Raw genomic sequence first — 24,029 nt, 5'->3', positions numbered from 1 at the left:
GACGTTACCATACAGATTAGGTTACATTTTTCAAGAATCCTTGTGAATGAAGCTTAACTTCTATTGTTTCTGAAAATAATTGATTTTAACATTATATCAAAGTACACTGCCAAATTTGACAAAAAATGACTGATTTTGATGTTGCTAAATACTGATGTTGGATCTCAAATTGACGATTTAAATATAATTAAGATAATAATTGTATACTAGGGGTTACGGGCTATAAAATAAATTAATATATTCGAAAGAATCATCACGTCTATTTACAATGAACATTCATATCACATCCATACATGCACTCAGCATATTCGATACAGTATCCATAAATATTTAACCATTACACACTAACTCTGCAATCACAGTATGGAAAATATATATTTTCACTTTTTATTCTCAAAAACACCGTTCAGTTTGAAAACCACCTGCATGAAATGAGCGGTTCTCTTTGAAAATAATGGCTTAAGAGCATTGTACAAAGTTTGTCTTTTATGGTATGAAAGATTGGGGTATGAAGTACCTATTCCTACGTGACAGCAAACCATAGAATGTAGACCATTGATATTGTGCAGAAGTTGGATAAGGTGATATGTGTGCAGCTGGGTGTGGTGTCATCCGACATGACACTGCTTGCCAGGACCACCCCGGCGCCTGCCCCCCTCTGTCGCGTTCTCTCTCTTCTTGGGTCTTCGATACAGTTCTGTAACAAAACAAGTAGCAAATTTATAGATTGAAAAAATTGAGATCGGAGTCTCATTTATTGTACTGGTACACGATGCCATTCGATACATTATTCTAGATGTGCAAAATGTCTGAATATTTCCAATAGTTTATTAATTGGCAATCATTGATTGAACTGATTTGCTTGAAAACTCATTCAACTTTCATTTGGGGGCAAAAATGCATAACTAAAGTGGCTCACAGAGAATAGTAGAGAAGAAATTTTACTGGAGGTATGTTTTTACCTGCCCGTACATGACAAGTCGTGATAGCAAGTTGGCTGCCTGTAACTCCATTTCTCTCCTATATTTGTGCCTACCAGTTTCTAGATGGTTCATTCACGGTCATTTTTGTAATAACGAGATACTCTTTTGAAATAATCTTAATTTTTTTAAATATCCTACTATTCAATAGTATAGTAATACGTTTCAGCATATTATGCTGAATCTTTATCCAACAAATTATTTCGTATTCATATGGAGAAATTAGGTCTCAATAAATAGTTTAACTTTTAATCGTATTGTTTTATTAATACATTCTACAAAGCATGCTATCTCTAGCATGTTTGATCACATTATATAGATCTCATAGCTCAAATAAAACTTGGAAAATTATGTAGGCCTACTTCTGTAAATTCATTCCATGATGATATTTAGGTTTTGAGAAATTAAATTTGTTCAGTGATGTACCGGTATATAACATTTTCCCTTGACATACTCGCACATTTATTCAAGAAAATGTTCAACTTTTTTCATAGTGATCCTTTGCTCCAAACATAACCAACAACCACAGATGATAGAACTTGGTTATATTATTATCGTTTTGAAAGAAGTAGTATAGAAAACCTATAATTTGAGCTACTGTCATTCAAAGGATGGTACCTGCATAGGAATATAGGCCTACTATCCTCTATACCGTACCATCGTTGCGGCCATTCTACTTACTTGCAACGCTGGCTCATATTTATTATAACTTTTATCACCCATAAATTAGTGTAGCACATATAAGATAGGGAATACAATGTATTCCAATTAGAAATTCTTAAGTTTTGAAAATCACAGTATAAACAGGAGCACTTAATTATAAATAATTATGCATTCCATGTTATTGAAATAGGGTATAGCCTACGGTAGTCTACTTATTCTCAGTACTGTGAGATTATAGTAAATTTTTACTCTCTCGGATAAAAAAGTTGTGATTTTCTACCAAAGTATTGTGACTAAAGTTCGACTTGGCAGCTAGATTCGCACAAAACAGTGACAGTAAACAGTGAACCAACACATAGTAGAATACCCACTAGTTCTATATGAACTATTCCAATCAGCCTGGCCGAGAGTATATGAATGAATATAATACCATTAGAGCTCATGTGAATTAATTCTCACTGTTCACTGTCACTATATGCAACTTTCGGAACTATTCATCATTGTCAAGATTAATTAACAGTTAATAGCAGTTGTGTTACTTTTGACTTATTTATTTTTATTAAATCAATTGATAGAGCAAAGCTCTAGTGATGTATTATGATACATACGATATCAGAACATTGTCTTTTTCCGTTAGGGCTATTCTTGAATGGAAATAACAAATAAAAAGTTGTTTTTGTAAAAAAACCTTTTTAAAGTTGTTTACTTACGACATGATTCCATTATCAAGTACCTAAATTTGCTTATTAAACAATCGTAAGTAAGCAATTTAAAAAAAGGGGAATAATTAGTTTTTAATTTTTTATTTCCATATCAGAACATGTATGGCCTTAAATTACAGTGGAGGTTTTTTCAAAAAAATTATCAATTTTTTTTTTTTTTTTTTTAAGATTACGTCCTAAAGACTCCAGTCATGGAGTATAAGACAAGTCATGTTATTACATAATAATTCTAACACTAAGTAGTTCAACCTAGTTTAGGTTTGAAAGGAATTCTTGTACACTATAAAAAGCTCTATCAACTAAATATTTTTTAATTTGTTTTTTGAAAATCTTCAAATCATCATTACTTTTCAAGATTTGAGGTAGCTTGTTATAAAATTTCCTACCAATATAATCTGGTTTTTGTTCAAATAACCTACTATTGTGACCCATTATATGATAATCTGCTCTGTTTCGCGTATTATACTCATGAACATCTGAATTCTGGATCACACCACTCGTTTTCACATGCATTACAACTTCATATACATACAAAGATGGCACAGTTAATATACCAAGCTTTTTAAATAAAGGCCTACAAGAGTCTAACCTATTCACTTTCTCTATACATCTGAGTGCCTTCTTTTGAATCTTAAACACCCTGTCCATATTTTGTTGAGATGAATTACCCCATACTAAAATAGCATACCTAATATGAGATAGTATAAGTCCATGGTAAGCAGTTAACAGTAGTTTTTTATCATTCAGCCTAGCAAGCTGCCGCAGGACAAATACCCCAGATGATATCTTATTACATATCCTCTCAATGTAAGGATGCCATGTTAATTTCCTGTCCAAAAAATTCCCAAGAATGCTACTTTCTCTTCTTGGTCTAATTCATTTTCCTCTACAAACACATTTTTTTCTCTATCCTCTACTGAATTATATTTACTTTTGAATTGTAGGAATTGACATTTCTTACTATTTATTCTTAATTGCCTTTGCTTCAAGAATTGGACAATTGACTGTACTCCAGTAAAAGCATTTATTTCTAGACTATCTAATAAATAATTGTTAAAGATAAGCGATGTGTCATCAGCAAACAACAGAGCTCTGTGATCTTTTAACTCTTTTGGTAATTGGTTCACATACAACAGAAACAGTAAGGGACCCAGAATTGAGCCTTGAGGTACTCCAGCCTGGACCTCCAGTTTTTGAGATTTAATTTTTACTATTTCATTCCCATCCACCTTGGTAAGCTCAACACACTGGTTTCTACCTATGAGATATGATTCAAACCATTTTAGTTCTATACCATTCACACCTACAGTTTTTAGTATTTCCAATAATATTCTATGGTTCACACAATCAAAAGCTTTGGATAAATCAAGAAATATTGCGGCTGCCTTCTCACCTGAATCTATTATATCTATTAGTCTTTCAACAAGGGATACTATTGCAGTCTTAGTAGATTTCCCTTTCTGGAACCCATGCTGTTCATCACATATGAAATTAATTTCTTCCAGGTGCATCAATAGCCTATTTAAAACTACTCTTTCAAAAATTTTACTTATTACATTTAGAATACTAATGGGTCTATAATTTTCAACTCTTTCAGAATCACCGCTCTTGAAAATTGGCAAAATTTTTCCTTGTTTCAGATCATCAGGGAAAATACCCTGCTCTAGTGAAGTATTAAGGAGATGCAATAAAGGGTCCAGTAATTCATTTTCACATTCTTTTAAAATTTTGCTTGAGACCCCATCCAATCCTACTGTTTTTTTGTTATTCAAATTTTTTATTATTCTTGACAACTCATCTCTTGATAATGGATGAAATTTAAATACCTTTTCAATTGGCTCAGCATTTAATGTAGTTGTATTACAAGTATTAGTGTTCAGTGACTTTTGGAGATTATATGCAACCTGTTGATAATACTTATTGAAAAAGTTACAAATGTCTATACTATCATCCATATAATTTCCATGTTCATCGATTATCCTAGGGACATTAGTAACTGTATCTTTTTGAGCTGCTCTCCTATTTCTATTAATTACCTCCCAAACAGCAGAGTTAAAATTGGTACTAGTTGTTATTTCAGCTGTTTTCTTACACTTAGCTTTCCTCACTTCTTTTGCATAGTTTTTCTTTAGACATTTGTATTTGACTTCACTCGGAACATCCCTCACTAATTTAAATTCCTCATAGGCTTCCCTAACAATATTTCTTTGAGTAAGAATATCTTCAGTTATCCATTCATCTACTTTGTCCAATTTACTTTTTACTTTGACTTTTTTTATTGGACAGCATACACTAATGTGAAATCTTAGAGTACCGGTATCAATGAATTGCTTATATTTGTAATTTAGGTTACAACTGTTATAAACACTACTCCAATTTTCTTGAAGCAGTTCCTGCTTCAAACAATTTATATTTCCTAGCTCATATTGCTGAATTTCTTTCACAAAAGTTTTTTTTCTGCTTGGATTCTGGCCCTGCAACTTAACATCTAAAATTTGATAGTTATGATCTGATAGATCTGAGCTACCTAACCTGACATTACAACCTTCTATATTTGTGAGGATATTATCAATAATTGTCTGTGAAGTTCGAGTTACTCTTGTATATTCGTGGACCTTAATTTCTAAATTATTCATATTAATAATATCTCTAATATCCTCTGTCATTTTATCCTGCCTGGCAAAATCGGTATTGAAATCTCCTACTACTATAACATTTGTGAAACGAGCGGTTGTAATTTCCAAAAGTGTGTGGAGCAGCTCACAAAATTTTTGCCAGTCTCCATTTGGTGATTGTAAGGGCCAAGAGAATATATTTCAGGCTATCTTTGAAACGATACTAGAATACAAGATCTTTATTTGCCATAAAATAAAACAAGTTTACAATAGGTATCGTCAGTTTAACAATATTTTCATTTTTTAAATAATTGAGTCAATTTGTCACATATATAAAATCATTACAATTTAGATACTCTATCTGTTGAGTAAAATCCTCTAATCTCAAGCCATCCGGCAATAGTTCTTTTAGAAATGTTCAGCGGCAACAACCTAATGGATAAAGGCAGCTTGTTATGCAATCTACATAGTAGGTAACTGTGGCTTTTCAATGTTTTGCTCAGTCTAACACTCGGTGTTACCAACTCATATCTATGTCTCGTATGAAATGTATGAACAGTATCATTGGAAGTGAACTGATTAAAATTTTCCTCAACATAAATGTTACATAAGTTTTGGAAAATGAAGATACATGCCAATGTCATTTTTCAATTTGTAAAATAAGTTCTGCGGATAAATAGTTTTTTATATCACAAATTGTTATAATAGCTCGTTTTTGCCAAATGAAAGCTTTTTTTGCAGCACTGGAACTACCCCACAGACGTGCACCATAGCATAAATTAACATGGAGAAGGACAAAATATGTTGTGACTAATACCGCATTATTCACACAGTTTTTCAATTCCTCAAGATGAAAATTACTCTTGAAAGTTTTTTACAGAGATTATCAATATGTGTTTCCCAACATAACTTACTGTCTAAGTATATTCATAAAAGCTTAACAGGATTCAAACGTGAAGCATCTATATTAACTGCAGGGTTCAGTGTAAACATTATATTTTCAGTTTTACTTTCATTTGCAACCAGAGAGTTGGCCTTATACCAGGCTTTAGCTTGTTCAAGTGAATGTGCCAAACAAGAATCCACTGAGAGATGATTACTCTCCGAGCAGAGGAGAGTCGTATCATCAGCATACAACACAGACAAATTAGACATATTAAAGTTGAAATCATTCACAATGGAGTAGCTTTTTCTTGGATTATCTGTGGCAAAGCAGTGAAATTTTCATCCCCTCTCTCGACCTTTCTCGATTGAAGTGAATCTATGGTTTGGATAGATAAGACCTCTAAAAATACCTGTCCTTCCCCAAAAAGTTTCTTATTTCTAAAAACAAAAAGAGCCAGTTCTAATACATCAGCAGGAGCAGTACGGTAAGAAGGCTGCGTTCCTTGAATAGGGATAAGAGATAATAAGAGACTATTGTTTATATAATGAGATTCCATTTTAAATGCTGATCGGCTTGGGAATTAGAAACAGTAAATAAATTCTTACTCCTACTAGAGAACAAATATTTCAATTATGCCAGTAGTTAAATAAAAATACTAAGAAATTGTCAAAAACCACAGATTTATTGATACCGTAGTTAGAAAGACCGGTTTCGGTTGTTACACCATTGTCAATCTCTGATAAACTCTCATTATCTGAGATTGACAATGGTGTAACAACCGAAACCGGTCTTTCTATCAATAAATCTGTGATTTTTGACAATTTTCTTGGTATTTTTATTTATTATGTATAATTACCACAATAGCAACTTCTCAACTACACAAAAATATGCCATTAGTCTTCACCTCCAGCAGTATAAGACAGTTGATATTGCTATTTAGAATAATATTTATAATTATTGTTTTTATCTAACCGTCATAACTTTGTATTATTTTTGTGTTTTTGGTCTTTGGTGAAAGTAATTGAATTGAATAGAACTTATGGGAATGATATTTGCACTGTTGTGTTGTGCGAATGCAGTGGGTGAAGGAAGAAGACTGACCGGTATGGCGAAGGAGAAGTTGGCCTGCTGACAGCGCTGCTTGTAAGGGCCGATGCAGGCCGAGTAGGCCATGGCGTGGGGGATGAAGCTCTGGTCGATGGTGGCGGTGAAGAGGTGCGAGGCGAGCGGCCCGCTGGCGTAGACGGGAACATCCTCGCCGCCATGGGTGGACCAGTGGCGGGGCGCCGCCGACCCGTGAACGGTGTTCTTGTCGCTCTTGGCCGTCACGTTGGCCACGTTGCTAGGGATGAGGCGAGGGATGGCGTAGCCCGGGCCGTTGCCGTACAGCAGCGTCGTGTAGGGAAGACCGTCTACGTCGGACGCTTTGCGGTCGGTGCCTGACGCAAACAAATACCACAGAGAAATAAATAGCGACAATTAAACAGTATATACTCTATTCAAGGTAGCTTGGTTTATTATCCAATTGGAAGAAAAGTAGGTAAGATGTTAATCTGATTGTTAACCATCCTGTCCTCAATGTAATATTAGTAGGATACTGTTAACCACGCTGCACACAGGGACAGTAGCTTCCACTGTATAATGTACATTATTTTGAGTTCCGGGAATTTCCAATTCAGCGTTCCCGCAGCTGACGGTCGGGTTGTCGGCCCTTGTTCGTGTTTCGTGGGTTCGACATGGACGTTTGAACATCTCATAATATTCAAACTCGCACTTCCCATTAACTTGCCCACGCCCAAGCAAAAAGCTCATGTTAGCATCATCCGCAATAAAAGAAAAAACATAGTGAAAGCTACTATTGTCCCTGTGTAAAGGATGCTTTTCCTTTTTCATTGAGAATTGTTCTGCGCGAGAAAATCAGTAATAAGGTTATCTTATAGATATAGATCTTCATAATTGTTGTCGGATTCAAATAATCATGAGAAGTGAATAAGATGTCGTGCACCACACTTTCAGGAACTTCTCACAGCTTCAAGTTTTTCTAACAAAATATACTTTAGGAATCAAGTTACCAAAATTGGAAAAAAATCCAAATAAATCCTTTTTTATCATTTTCAGTTTTTGAGGTGTAGGACTAAGCGCCTAAAATTGAAATCTTTGAGGTGAATAATTTAAAAATTGGCTGCAAATAAATGCATGAGATTTTGAGGATACGTTCTCCAAGATATTTTTCAATGAATGACTTACCGAAGGCTACTTGATATCAGAATATCAGCTGTTTAGAAACTTATCCCATTTTGAAAATTAATCAATTTGAGCTATTGTTCAAAACTGGGATGAATTAATCTAAAATTAATATTCTGATGAATCATATATTTCATTGGATAAACAATACCTTGAAGAATTTATCATCAATATTCCATATGAATTTATTTGCTACTGTATATTATTAAATGGACTTGTTATACATGAGTGAAGATGGGTTATTATTCATCCCAAATATTCTTAAAATTCAGGCACTCGTTCAACAACTCAAACATTAAGATAATATTTTCATATTTATATCCATATGAATTTATTTAATATTTCACCTTTCATATAGTTTTCAAACAAAATGTGTTTTTTCAAACAAAATACTTACTAACGTTAGTTTTGGATCAAAAACGTATTATGCAATTCTAAATATTAAACTTGAGTCTCCAATGCCATATTTACGTTTGATCATCTCATCAATGATCAATTAATTATTCACAAACACACTTTCCACCATCCACACACAAGCAAAATGTTCATCTGGGCATCATCAGCAATTGATTTTTCTTCAATTAATTATAGTGTTTACTCCAATATAGTCATACTTTGCTTAGCTACTAATAGAAATTTTCTCCAGTATTACTGTATTATTATTCATCATAATAGGCCTACCTATACTGCATTATTATATCTAGAACTCTTCCCTACTCACAGAGTCGTCTATCTTGAGATTTAGATTAGAAATTTTGTTTGAGTATTTTTTCAATGTAATGTATTTTAATTTGTGAATAAATTTGATTTTGTTTATTTTTTCAACTTGTGAATTCCAATTCATTCTGACGTCTCAACTTGAGTTCGTTTTTCTTCATACGGTGCTTATCAACTACGCGATAGTAGCCTAGGTAGTGCTCAAGAGTTTGATAGCGTACAGTAAGCTGCTATTTATTTCAAGTTGATATAATCATGGGAATTCAAGAGGGAGTTGGGAGTTCAAGTTCATATTGCATCTTGGCAATTAACACTAACTTGGCGTTTTCCTGCTTTTTATCTAGATCTCCCAAACTTTCAAACTTTATTCAAGATGTGTACTCTACGATGGAGTGCCCGGGGGAACATTTTGGTGAAGTTAATCTATCAAATTAACTTTCAAACTTGGCAAAGATGAATGGAGCAAGCATGAAGAACATTAATCACGAGTAGCGGTACGGTACACGTTACAACTTTGAAAGTAATGATGACTGAAAATTATTGGACAAAACTCATTTACTATTCTGATTTTATTCTTCCTTGAAAAATATGAAGTTAGTATGAGTGACTAGTAACAATGAAATTATTCATTCATAATGGACATATTATTACAGTATTCAGGCTTATTGAAAAACATTGAGATGTCAGTTTCTATTGGGATCACTTTCATACTTTTCAACATAATACGATAGGCTACGTTCGAATGCAATGAATATTGAATTGAGTTACGTGGATAAAACAAAGAAGAAATTTTACTTTAGGATGATATTTGTGTGATGATTGGAACTAGTTCCTCGTTCTCTGAATAAATCAGTTCTTGTGAAAATGTCACGTATTTTATTCAAGATGGTTTATATGCGACATATCACTTTTACTTAGTTAATTTTGGTGCTCATTCTAATTCATAAAAATGCAATCATCTACCATATTCAATTAATTCAATTTAGTGGCCACTGTTAGGCTAATTAGTTCTTTAGTTGCCACTTGATAATCAAGTTGATATAAAAAGGAATTTCATATATCTTTAGTCAAGATAATATGAATGTCTACTACAATATGCCAGACATATTTACTATGTTACAACACAGAGGTAAAAAATAAATGATAATTTATCATGTGGGCATCACTCAGCAAATAAATATCAACTTGTTATTGGTAGGTATACCTTTATTTTTTGTTAATGGATGTGAGAAGCACATTCATGAAAACCAGCATTAATGGAAAGTTAGAATACAGCAAGATGCCAAATATTATTCAGGGAATTACTGTAAGCCTACTCGGAATGTAAATTATTCTTCCACGAAATATAATAAATTACTTCAAGCTTCAGATTTCCATAAGTTATTTTGTTGGGATACGATTAGAGTATATGTTTTAGAGAACAAATAGTAGTAGGTACAGATACTTAAAACCTAATAAAAGTTGTGACTAGTAATGCTGCTTGTAGTATAACAACATATGTTTTGAATTTGTTATTACTGTTACTAAGTCTCCAAACAAACTCATTCCAATTCGAAACCTGTATAGTTCAAGTTATTAAAAACCTTTCTTAAGGTATTAAATACTTATGTCGTGTTTACTCTCATTCCTATTACAATTTTAATAGCTTGATATTGTAAAATGAATACGATACTGAAGCCAGACAAGTTTAGTGTGGATCCAAACTTATCAACTGCAAGCAAGGAATGGACACATTGGCACAAAACTTTTCAGAACCTCATTACCAGTATCGCACCACAATCATCAGACTCTGAAAAGCTCAAAACACTTATCAACTTCATCACTCCAGATATTTATGAGTACATAAGCGAAAGTGGTACGTATAATGATGCTATATCTACTTTAAGGAGAATCTATGTAAAACCTGTAAATGAAATATTTTCAAGACATAAACTATCTGCACGTCAACAACAGCCTGATGAGACTATTGATCAATATCTTCATGCCTTGAAACTATTAAGTAAGGACTGTGAGTTTAAAGCTGTGACAGCTGAAAGAAATAGGGATGATTATATTCGTGACACATTTATTGCTGGAATGAAGTCTCTTACAATTCGCCAGCGTTTACTAGAGAATGTTGCATTATAACACTAGAAGAGGCATATAGTCAAGCCAGATCCTTGGAACTTGCATATGCACAATCATTAGCTTTCCAATCTTCATCCCAATTAAATGCAACTTCTTCCCAAAATACTCAAGCAAGCAATCAGAATACTGATTCAGAAAACTGTTTATTAGCTGCTGCTAATGAAAAATGCTATTTTTGTGGTAATCTGAGACATCCTCGGGTCAGCTGCCCAGCTAAAAATACAATTTGTCATAATTGTGGAAAACAGGGGCACTTTGCTAAGGTCTGCAGGTCGAGTAAATTACAATCCAAACAATCAAAAAAATCGAAAGATATTATGAACTCTATTGACCTAGCAGCTTCGCCCGGAGGATTGACAAAGAGTAGGTACAGTACAAGCCCTGGTTAATGGAAAATCTGTCTCTGCTTTGATAGATACAGGGAGTTCTCTGAGTTTTATAAACAATTCTACTGCTCTTAACCTAGGTCTTCCTATAAGACCAGGTAGGGGTACTGTATCAATGGCGACTACATCAATCACATCCAATATAACAGGACAATGCTTAGTAGATCTTGTCATTCTTGATCACTGTTACAAACAAGCAAACCTTTCTGTCTTACCAGAGCTTTGTGCGGATATAATTGTTGGACATGATATTTTGAAAAACCATGAAAGTATTAAAGTAGTTTTTGGTAGAAAAAAGCCGCAGTTAACCGTATGCAGCGTGGCAGCCTCAACTGTAGAACCGGTGTCATTGTTATCTAATTTAAAACCGGAATGTAAACCAATTGCAATCAAATATTATCGACACAGTACGGATGATTTGAAGTTTATTGAAAATGAAGTAAGTAAAATGCTTAAAGACGATGTTATAGAGCCCAGCATTTCTCCATGGAGAGCTATTTAAACGCATTCCGTTTGGGGTCACTAATGGAGTGGCAGTGTTCCAACGTGTAATTGACCAAGTTATACGGTCTGAACAGCTACAAGACACTTATGCTTACCTTGATGATGTTACAATCTGTGGCAAAACACAGGAGCAACACGATATAAACTTGAAAAAGTTTATCAACGCTGCAAACAAATACAACCTAACTATCAATAATGAGAAGTCTTCATTTTCACTGAAATCGATCAACTTGCTGGGCTATCATATATCTAACAAAACTATCAAGCCTGACCCCAGCCGATTGGAACCACTGAAAAATTTACCTCCGCCTAGAGACACTGCATCGCTGAGGAGGACCCTTGGTATGTTTTCACATTATGCATCACTAATACCAGATTATGCCACTAAGGTGATTCCTCTTGCCCGTACTGCATTTCCCTTGTCTAAAGCAGGGTTACAATCGTTTGAAACTATAGAAAGTGAAATAATTGGATCTGTAGTAAGCTGCATTGACCCTGAAGCACAATTCATTGTGGAAACTGATGCATCTGACAGCACCATTGCTGCTACTTTGACTCTATCAAACCGTCCAGTTGCATTCTACTCAAGGATACTTTCACCAGCAGAACAAAGACATTCAAGTGTTGAGAAAGAAGCACAAGCCATTGTAGAAGCACTGCGAAAATGGCGTCACTACTTGGTTGGCAAACATTTCAAGCTAATTACTGATCAGAGGTCGGTAGCTTTTATGTTTGATAACAACCATCATGGTAAAGTGAAAAATGAAAAGATAATGAGGTGGAAACTGGAACTGTCTTGTTTTCATTACGATATTGTATATAGACCTGGCAAAGATAATATGGCTGCTGATGCTCTGTCTAGAGTATGTTCTTCAATCCAAAATCAGGAAAATCTATTAGTTGATTTACATGAGTCTCTATGCCACCCAGGCATAACACGGTTGTACCACTGGGTTCGGAGTAAAAACTTACCCTACTCAATTGATGAAATCAGACGTATAACAAACTCCTGCAAAGTGTGTGCTGCTGTCAAGCCCAAATTCTTCAAACACAAAGGGACTCTGATTAAAGACACTTCTGCATTTGTGAGGCTAAATATCGATTTCAAAGGCCCTCTGGCTTCATCAAGTCGAAATCGTTATTTATTGGTAATAGTAGATGAGTTTTCACGGTTCCCTTTTGCTTTCCCATGTCCAGACATGTCATCATCTACAGTTAAATCAAAACTGAAAACCCTGTTTTCTACGTTTGGGGTTCCTAGTTACATACATTCAGACAGAGGAACATCATTTATGAGTAAAGACTTAAAAAATTACCTAAACTCGCATGGAATTGCAACTAGCAGAACCACTGCTTACAACCCAGCAGGTAATGGACAGGTTGAAAGATATAATGGTATTCTATGGAAAACGATTGAGCTAGCATTAAAATCACTTAATTTAGAAATAAATCAATGGGAGTCAGTTTTAGAAGATGCTCTTAGCTCAACAAGAACATTACTTTGCACAGCCACAAATCAAACTCCTCATGAGCGTATGTTCTTACACCCACGTAGATCTGGAAACAATGGTGTTTCAGCTCCTTCTTGGCTTCTCAATTCCGGCCCTGTCTATTTAAAAAAATTCAATCGAACATCTAAATATGAGCCACTTGTTGAAGAGGTCCAACTTCTACATGGAAATGCTGAGTATGCACATGTAAAGCTACCTGATGGAAGAGAAACCACAGTATCAACACGTCATCTTGCTCCAGTTGGAGAGTACGAAAACAGAGATCACGAAGAACAAACCGATTCTGAAAATGATGAAAATTCTCAATTACCAACTTCCGAACCTGAACTTGAATACTTCCATAATCCTCAAGCAACCCAAAACCAAGAAAACGAAACTAGTACTACTGCCGAGAGCTTACAACCTAGACAACAGACTACTGGACAAGAAAATCAAAATACATATCCAAGAAGAAGTTTTAGAAATAGAAGACCTCCTAATTATTTGAATTCATTAACTCTTTGGGGGGAAGAATGTAGTATAACAACATATGTTTTGAATTTGTTATTAGCCTACTGTTACTAAGTCTCCAAACAAACTCATTCCAATTCGAAACCTGTATAGTTCAAGTTATTAAAAACCTTTCTTAAGGTATTGAATACTTATGTCGTGTTTACTCTCATTCCTATTACACTGCTTTCATATTCAAAAATTAGAATTGGAACGGAAGTGTTTCATGATCCATGTTTGACCTACCCAAAATGGAGTTGCCCCTCGGCGTGGACAGTCCACCCATAGTCATGACGTGAGAGTGGTCAGACGTCACCACAATCAGCGTCTCTGTCTGGTCGACCAATGAGAGCACAGCTAACAAAGCCGCCTCCAATGCCAGCGTCTCGTCAAGCGCTCTGTATGGGTTGTTGTAATGATGCGCGTGGTCTATTCTACCACCTGTTTGAAATTAATTATAATAATTCTAATTTATACAAATATATAAATAGAAATAAAAACCTCATTACCCTTATTTGAACTAATGAGATTTTTATTTTTATTTCTATTTATTTTACATGAAGCCCTATACAGAAAAGAGACAATATACAATATTTTTGTATGTATGCAAGATTTAGTCAGTCCAGTAGTTCAGACGTGATGATGAGTCAAACATAATTTTCTTACCTCCTACGTGTATAAGCCAGTTTTCTCCTTTATTATAGTATAGATGATACCAGCATGGAGAAAATATTGGCCTGTCTGGTGTTGTCTATTTTCATTGCAATTGGAAATAATTAGTCTAGATTAATTGGTAGAAAATGTTGACTTATGCCACTTTTTATTGAAAAAAATTATGTATGAGATGTAAATAAGAGCATTTTGAGGGTTGTTCATCTTCGGTAGGCACATAATCAGAGCTAGAGTTCTCTATAGTAATGCTTGAATGCTTTCTGATTCTCTTAATTCATTCATTGAAATAACATGAAGCACTACTGATTAATTAAACTAAGTTATAAGAATGTAGGACCCACTCTCTCAAAACATCAACAAAATCCAACAGGAGTTGAAGGAGAAGTAAAGAAAGCAACTATTGAAAATTGACTTGAGCCGCTATTGCTTGTCAAAGATCATCCGTTTCATTTCTTAACTTTTTTCACAGCCCTGCTGTAAAAAAGACTTGGTTTACGTTTCCACCAAACAGAATGAAGGTTCAGGAATCTGAATCAGTGATAACACTCTAATTAAAAAAATATGACTTGGGCCACTTTTCCTTTCATAGGCTCAAATATCCTGGATGAGGATTTGAGAAGTAGCCTATAATGAATATAAATAAATCTAATTACTGTAGATAAAAATGCAATTCCTGTTGAAAATTCAAGGATATATTGGGATAATTTATTATTTATAGATCTTTGATCTTTAAAAAAATTAATCTCCTTATTAGATAATAAAATGTTTCAATATTTGACAGATAAACGTTTACATGAAATTACTGATCCCAATACCGTACTCTGTGCTCTTCCCAATAGTGAGAAAGCTGTGGATGGGAAATTTTCTGTTATTTTCATGCTCACCTTCAACAAAGAGGAAAAATCCTCTGGTGTTTTTCTGTAGAATGCTAAGTGCAGCGATTGTCATCTCAGCCAGTGAGGGGTCGCCATCCGGACCGGTGTCCCTGTCTGCTTCAAAATCCATGTGTGAGTAGGCAAACAAACCTAATTGCGCACAAAAGTCAAAATAATTTGAAAGCAATCCCAAATAAAATAATAATAGAAGCAATATATAATATGAAAAAAAATCAATTCATAGTGGAGGGTGGTTATAAATATGATACATCTTGGTTGTCCTCTGGATGATCATAGTCGTCATATATTATCAAATTTCTCTTCAATTTTCATATGAATTATCAAGTTTCTCCGATTTTACTCAGAATTTCCACTTTTGGTTTTTCGCTTCTGGGTTTTTCGCTTCAAGGTAGCTTGAAGCTAGAGTTTTGAATGTAATGGATGTGAGCACTATGTGAATCACTATTCACTACAAGAAAGCGCCACCTTCAAATTACATGCATTAAAAAAGTGAAACACTCAAGTAACTTTGGAGTCCTCTCCACTATGTTTGCACCCTTATTGATTCTCTTAGAATATATAATCATCTAAGATATATAGTAGATATATAATAGGGTGGGCCGAAAAAAATAAGTTTTTTTTTTCGAAGTTGTAATAGCTCGCGAAAGTGTCTCTTTTGGAAGGGGAACACAATGAAATAAAAAAAATTGAAATCGGTTGACATCTTCCGGTCGCGCATGGGCACTAAAGTTTGTTAAAAATCTAAAAAAAACGAAATTTTTCAGAATTTTTTTTCAACTTAAATTTTATTTTTTTGTGTTGTAATAGGTGAAAAATACTTAAAGTATAGCTTAAAATCATTGTGATTTTTTTTCATTTAGGTTAGGCAATATCTACGGTGGCGCACGGAGCCTAAAATTCGCCAAAATATAGAAAAAATCACATTTTTCACAGAACATAACTTGAGCATTTTCAATCAATGTGGGCTACTTAAAGACAAGTTTGAAGAGCCTGATACAATATGATGGGTGAGTATAGAAAAAAGAGCTTGGTACATTGTTTTTTATTTCACAAATTGTAGAATACAAGAAACTGTTGAATGTTATTGGACAATAAAAACTGAAATAGAAAATGAAGCAAAACTAAATTTCAAAACTGTCCAATTCTATGTCAAGAATCAAATTCATATGTTTATAAACTACATTTTTCCTTCAAATGGAACTCTGAAATCTGTTTTGCTTGTGTAATTGGCCATAGACGATCTTGACAGAAGATTTGCTCTTATGAAGCCATTTTGGTTGTGAAATTCACAAAGCGTTCTCGAAGCTTCGGTGACAAGTTAAATGCACCATTCTACTGCCTGCGTGTGAACTGGAAACTTTTTAAAAGTAGAGTTTCAGTCAGGGATGGATTTACTGTTGAAGTCAATGTGCGCTTTTAATGCTTTGTCTGTAAAGCCCCTTAACAACGGAGGTGATGGAAGTGTGAGATTGGAGTCAATCCAGTTGATTAATTCAAAGTAGTCTTGTGCACAAAAGTTGATTTTTGGAGGAGTAAATGTTCTTATGGCTTTCCTTCTTTCATCGACCTGCCTAGACTATGGAATTCTCCGGAATCCGGGCTCTCTTATATGTTTCCTGTTATCCTGAGTCATTGCCAATAATATGTGTTCAGGGTGTGCAAAAAAACCGTTTCTCTCGATTACAGGATCAACAATGTCAAGCAGGTCTTTTGGTAAATACCTTGTTGATTTTATGGTTTGGTACACACGTTTTGGACCGTCAGTGAATAGTCTACTTCTTCTATTGCAAACCACATTGGCATATATGAGCGGTAGCACAAATAGAACGAGTTTTTTTAGTTCAGGTGAGGGGCTTACTTCACTTACATAGAGTCTGAGGGTCCTGTAGGCTTTTGTCAACCACCTAGAATGAGATAAGTGTCCTGGATCTCAAGCAGCCAAATCTCCTTCACAAATATCTGATTTAATTGCACTAGAAACATCAAGTAAATATTGCTGATCCTTACTGAGTACCTACTTGTCTGTCTTTTTCATGGATTCCACAGTCAATGATCTGGAAGGCAACTACTGGGAACTTTTCACAGTTAGATAACTTTTCACCGATTGGCCCTTTAGAGGAAGTAGGCCCCGTTGTTATGCCGTCAAAGTGTTCAAATAAATGCCGAAACGGCAACTCATTCAAGTGTTTGAGACAAATTTCTCATTGTAGAGGTCTTCTCAAAAACAGCTCTATTCGGCGTATCAAACCAGATTTCAAACCTGTATTGACTGCAGTACCATCGCAGCCAATCACAATCAAGTTTTCAAGAGATATTTCATGTTAAGATAGATAAGAAATAACAGATTTAACGATTTCATCTGAGCTTCCAGAGTTTGGAGTAACATGACCAATGTAGAGTGAGCTGAGTTCTTGAATAAGGGAGTAGTGCTCTTCTTTTATGACTCTACGATACTGTTTCAAGTGGGCCTGCTCTATCACCAAAGTATCGTCTTTTCTTCCATTTGAAGGAAATATGTAGTTTCTAAACATATGAATTTGATTCTTGACATAAAATTGGACAGTTTTGAAAATTTAGTTTTGCTTCATTTTCTATTTCAGTTTTTATTGTCCAATAACATTCAAAAGTTTATTGTATTCTACAATTTGTGAAATAAAAAACAATGTACCAAGCTCGTTTTTCTATACTCACCCATCATATTGTATCAGGCTCTTCAAACTTGTCTTTAAGTAGCCCACATTGATTGAAAATGCTCAAGTTATGTTCTGTGAAAAATGTGATTTTTTCTATATTTTGGCGAATTTTAGGCTCCGTGCGCCACCGGTAGATATTGCCTAACCTAAATGAAAAAAAATCACAATGATTTTAAGCTATACTTTAAGTATTTTTCACATATTACAACACAAAAAATAAAATTTAAGTTGAAAAAAAAATTCTGAAAAATTTCGTTTTTTTTAGATTTTTAACAAACTTTAGTGCCCATGCGCGACCGGAAGATGTCAACCGATTTCAATTTTTTTTATTTCATTGTGTTCCCCTTCCAAAAGAGACACTTTTGCGAGCTATTACAACTTCGAAAAAAAAAACTTATTTTTTTCGGCCCACCCTAATATATAATCATTAAAGATATATAATCATCTGAATGAAAAATTTTAAATTAAATGAAAATAATAGTGAAAATTCAAGAATGTTGTCTTTGAAATGATAAAACTTACTATAGTAATTTGGTTTCAATATATATTTTGAAAAAAAAGATCAAAGCCTGATTTGTTCAGGCTTACAGTCAATATCTCTTACTCTATGTTTCAGTGAAAATAAAAAATGAAGTACATTTGGAACAAGAAGTTCCAGATGGATTATTCCATTAATTTATTGCACATACAAAGAAACACAAATTGTGTATATAGTAAAGAATCTGTAAAGTTTTATAGCTAAAAATTTTTTAATTCTCTCCCATACTCTCTAAAAGTTAGTGCTCACCATTATAATCATTAACTCAACTATAATTATCAAAAGTTCGTTATAGAGCTAATATAGAGCTCATAGATTTGTATCCAGATTCGATCTTAATTCTGGTTCGATATTATATTATATATATTTTTCTAATCGATACTAAACATATCAATAAAAGATTGAGGTTTATGATAATTATTATCTGTTGAAGTTGCGAAAATTGTATAGAATACAGAACATTTCATTTGATTCTCTCAAAATATTGTAAGAGATTATGCTGTTTAGTAACTGTATTTTTTGTTTTAGGCATAATTGCCTAGTCATATTATTATTATAAAAATAAAATTGAAGTTTTTCTAACCAACCTAATAGATTTTGCGTTGATACAGGGTTAATTCTGTGTAGCTGTGCTCTCGTATAAACGTATTCGGCGTGTGATCCTTTTCTTTTCTTGTCTCTCACCCATTCTTCTATCAGATTTCTACCATCTAGTCTTCTTCCTTCTTCATTGGCTTGTTCCACGTCTTTCATCATTTTAGGCATCCAGTGTCGTCTGCCACCTCCCAACAGCACCTGCAAAATCATAATTCAAATTTAAAAAAAAACAAACTTTTTGAATTGAAACATTTGAAAAAAATTGAAAATGAAATAAAATAAAATAAAAATTTAAGAAATTAAAAAAAATGAATAAAAATTAAAAGAAAAAAAATAATTTTAAAAAATTGAAAAAAAAAAATCGACAATAAATGAAAAATAATTGAGAATAAATAAATGACTGAGGATCTATAACTGGGGGCTATAAAAGGAGTTGATCTGCAAGGAGTGGGGCACTGTGTCTCATGCAGTTGTGCTGTCAGTATGTGTGTGTATGTGATTTTTGTATGTTCAATAAAAGTAGCAATGAATTGCTGATTCTTATTCCTCAAATCCTCTACACCCACACCTAGTAATGTAAGAAAAAGTGATCATTCTATAGAATATACAAGGAGCTTGAATTTCCAAACAGTAATGAGATATCCTCTGGGTAGCATGTATGCTTTCAAGAGTCTCAGAAATGAATTCTAGAGTGTAATCAAATCATTGTATCACAAGGGATATATTTTCCCAGTTATATTTCCCAGAACAGCATTCAATAGTATACAGTCACTGTTCAGTCACTGTTCAGTCACTGTTCAGTCACTGTTCAGTCAATGTTCAGTCAGTGTTCACTCACAGCTCACTTGAAGCTGCTATGAGCTTGGATATAGTTGTTAAAATATACATAATAAACAACATGTAAATAGATATCCACCGTGGTGTAGTGGTTAGCACTTCTGCTTTCCATTCTAGAGGCCTCGGGTTTGAATTATTCATAAGGACCCAGGTTCAAATCTTCATTGTATATATGGGGATGTAAGATGTTTGGTTGAGGAATGTAGGTAGGTAGAGTGTAGGTGTAATTGTTTGTAAACCATTACACCACGATGGATATCTTTTGTTGAAATAACTTTTTTCAACTATGACTCAACAGGAAATTCAAAAGCTGGATCACCCAACTCTCCATCCTCAATCCTGAATCTCTTAACCCAATCAGTGCCTTCAACCAGTGAAAAGCCTGCAAATATAATCTTCTCCTTGCCCAATCCTAGCAGAGTCAGTTCTCGGAGACTGCATTTGAATTCACACCAATAGTGTTCTTGTGTATCAAGAAAGTTCAGTACAGTTCTCACATCCTTGTTCTTCCAGTCAGGCATCTTTGGAGATCCACAATGGTGATCATGCTGTGTCCCAGCTTGAAGAATGTCTTCAACAACACTTGTGTGTCATCAAACAGCGCACTAAGCTTGATCGGAAGTCCAGGTGGGCAATGCTGCATTATAACTTTATTGATCCCATCCTTGATATTTTTCATAGTGTGGGTGAAGACATCGGTCAGGAACTGATGCACACATCCATTGCTGACAGCTGTATTTTCCAATGGATTGTGAATATCACCTCTTCTATAGAGAATGATGCTGACCACGCTTACTGCATTGACAACTGCCTGTCGTTCATCCCGAAGTCTGGAGCAAGCACAAATGTATGACTCATGATCTGGACATGATTCTGTATGACAGACTCTGGACTCTGAATTTTGGACTCTGAATTCTAAACTCTAAACTCTAAACTCTGAACTCTGAACTCTGAACTCTGAACTCTGAACTCTGGACTTCTGAACTCTGGCCTTCTGAACTCTGGCCTTCTGGACTTTGGACTCTGAACTCTGGACTTCTGGACTCTGAAATCTGGACTTCTGGACTCTGAACTCTGGACCTCTGGACTCTGAACTCTGAACTCTGGACTCTGGACTCTGGACCCTGGACTCTGGACCCTGGACTCTGGACTCTTGACTCAGAACTACTCTGGACCCTGGACTCTGGACCCTTGACTCTGGACTCTGGACTCAGAACTACTCTGGACTCTGGACTCTGGACTCTGAACTTTGGACTCTGGACTCTGTACTCTGAACTCTGAACCCAAATGTCCTGCATCGTTGAAAAAGTCTGTCAACGAGATAATACCATGATTATGTAGTTTCTTCTCAAGCTCAATCACTGCATCCCGCAGACAATAGCTCACTGTTTGATAACATGTTGCAGTAGACTGAGAAAAAGTGAAAGATGAGTCTTCTAAAAAGAAGTATAGAAGGGGAAGGCAACGGCTATCAATCATCATTCTTCAATCATGGGGGCTACAAGCATCTACCAAGCAGCGCTCTACCTTGTGCTAGCACTCAGTGCCAGCGCATTGGATCCAAAGTACAGGACACAGGAATTTCTCACTTCAAGGGAACACAGACTGGATACGTCAAACATCCATCATATGCAACAGTGCCTGCTAACATGAGGGATTCCTGCTCTATGTGGTAATCAGTCAGCGATCGATCAAATGTACATCGATATCAGAGACTGGTATATTAATATGGCCGGGAACGAGCTGTGGAGGGAGCTCTCTGCAAACGAGTCCACTGTGCATACAATCTGCGCACCTGTCTTCACCCTACATTCACATTGCTGGACTTTCTGGAAGCGGTTGTTGCAAGGTCAGTCAAGGTCTGTGCACCATGCTGTTGTGAACAAGCATCCATTTTTATTACTACTCCAGTGAGTACTGCAACTGCTACAACAACTCTTGCTGCTAGCATCACTACTACTCAAGCTAGTACTATAACTCCTGCTAGCACTACAACTCCCGCTAGTACTACTTCAACTAGTACTGCTGCTACTACAACTCCTGCCACTGTGCCAGACCCAGTAACAACATCAGCCTGCAGTGGAGCAAGCAGACATGTGTGAGTGCGGAGACTGTCTACTAGTAACCAGCAACCAATGGATCATACAACAATTCCTAAACTTTGGAGATAAGGACCTGCCTGAACCATTTGGAATGGCTCAAAACTTCTTGAAGACATTGACATACATCTTCCATGATGCTGAAGTATCTAGCTGCACCGATCTATGTGAGGGAGCAGTCATCTTGAAATTCATGTTTGGCAGAGGATTTTGTGAAATAAGCAATCAACTAGGAGATTTGTATCACTGGATAGTTCTTGATATATTGGACTGAAATATTATCTTTGTGCACTATATATATTTTCATGCATACATTGTAAATAAACATCAAGTAATACCACAATTGTTGTACATTTTATTCCATACAACCTTCAACTTCTAGAGTAAGCACAAGGTGTGAGATAAAGCATAAATTACCTCCTATACTGTTAGTCATTCAATACAATAGGAATCATCCTACTCTGATAAACTTATCTTCATGCAGGAAGTTGGTTAATCATGACTTCTGCTGACATCATGGTCCGATGAACTTGCTGCCTATATAAATGCTAATTAACAAATTCATATTGCCAGTATGGATAAGACAGTGATAGCGCGAGAGCTGCACAGACAAGCTTGTCAGAATTTTCCGACAAGAAAGGTTACAGTCAAAGGTCTTGACAATCTCTATCAGGCTGACCTTGTTGAGATGATACTGTATGCTCGACAGAACAAAGGTTACAAGTACATTATTACAATCATGAATTGTCTCAGTAAGCTTGCATTTGCTATACCAATTAGGAATAAGTCAGCCAATGACCTTGTCGGGGCTATGAGTCCTATATTTGAAAAACATCCAATGAAAAATCTACAGACCGATGATGGTAAAGAGTGGCTCAATACAAAATTCCAACAACTTGTGAAACAGTATAATGTGAATCATTACTCAACTAGATCAGATAAGAAGGCATCTATAGTGGAATGCTTCAACAGAACACTTTGTGATGTGGTAAATTGTAAATCCTTTATAGATGATATGGTGTTCTTGATGTTTATAAGGGCGATTGCTGAAGTCCCTATTTTGCGAATAAATTAACAAAAAATTAAGGCTGTCCGGCTTGCAAAATTGCTGGGTTCAAACCGTAGCTCTAGCTCAGTGGTAGATACATGAATTTTCCAAATATAATTAATCACCATTAGGTTCAATGACTGGTGATTAATAATTCTTACCACTGCTTCTATGAAGTTCTTGAAGAATACCAATAAGGAAATCGAGAGGATAGTTGATGACTGATTATATCAGTAACCATGTACACAATAGAGAATAATAAAGACCAACTATGGTTTTTTCTAGTTGATCCTTAAAACGCTTGTCATGAATACAGGTATTCATCAATTTATCCTTCTGAAATTCCTTAGAACTTGCAATGCCAGTTCTTGAAGCTCTCTGGATCCTTATATGATATAACTGGAACCTTATTAATATAATTATCAATATCTTTTTTCTGGTGGACTAGTATGACTATCATCAAAGGATGATAAGTACTGAATGCTCTTAATAAGATCGATATTAATTGATTCAATAATTTTATATGCTGCCGAATATTTTTTCTTGGTACCAAGACAGCTCAAACTGTATATCACGAGATGAATTAGGATAAAATAAACTTCTATGATTTTGTATGCTGACATAAAACACAAAATATATTCCCATAAAACAATATATATAAAATATTCTTATATCTATAATTTTCAATATATATAAATTCTTCAATAGTTAAACAATTATCACAGGGTTTACTAGCATTCACTGTTGTGAGCTTTAAAATTTATAAATTTGTATTCAATACTAATACATGGACTTCAAGTCAATT

The 24,029-nt window shown here is 34.9% G+C and overlaps 1 protein-coding gene across 1 annotated transcript in view; it reads right to left on the bottom strand.

Annotated features, from left to right (window-relative positions):
- Positions 1-239: 239 nt before the first annotated feature.
- Positions 240-24,029, bottom strand: part of LOC111043695 (alkaline phosphatase) — a 356,072-nt gene continuing 332,282 nt past the window's right edge. The window contains exons 6-10 of the mRNA XM_039434462.1: positions 19,231-19,438; positions 15,401-15,541; positions 14,091-14,285; positions 6,968-7,305; positions 240-697 (exon numbers count right to left, since the gene is read on the bottom strand). Of these exons, the coding sequence (XP_039290396.1) occupies positions 524-697; positions 6,968-7,305; positions 14,091-14,285; positions 15,401-15,541; positions 19,231-19,438 (1,056 nt within the window). The 3' untranslated portion in view covers positions 240-523. The remainder of the gene's footprint in view (positions 698-6,967; positions 7,306-14,090; positions 14,286-15,400; positions 15,542-19,230; positions 19,439-24,029) is intronic.

This window comes from Nilaparvata lugens, chromosome 8 (assembly GCF_014356525.2).
Source record: "Nilaparvata lugens isolate BPH chromosome 8, ASM1435652v1, whole genome shotgun sequence".
Taxonomy (NCBI): domain Eukaryota; kingdom Metazoa; phylum Arthropoda; class Insecta; order Hemiptera; family Delphacidae; genus Nilaparvata; species Nilaparvata lugens.
Note: the sequence above shows the minus strand (reverse complement) of the source record. Positions and strands in the feature narration are given on the sequence as shown.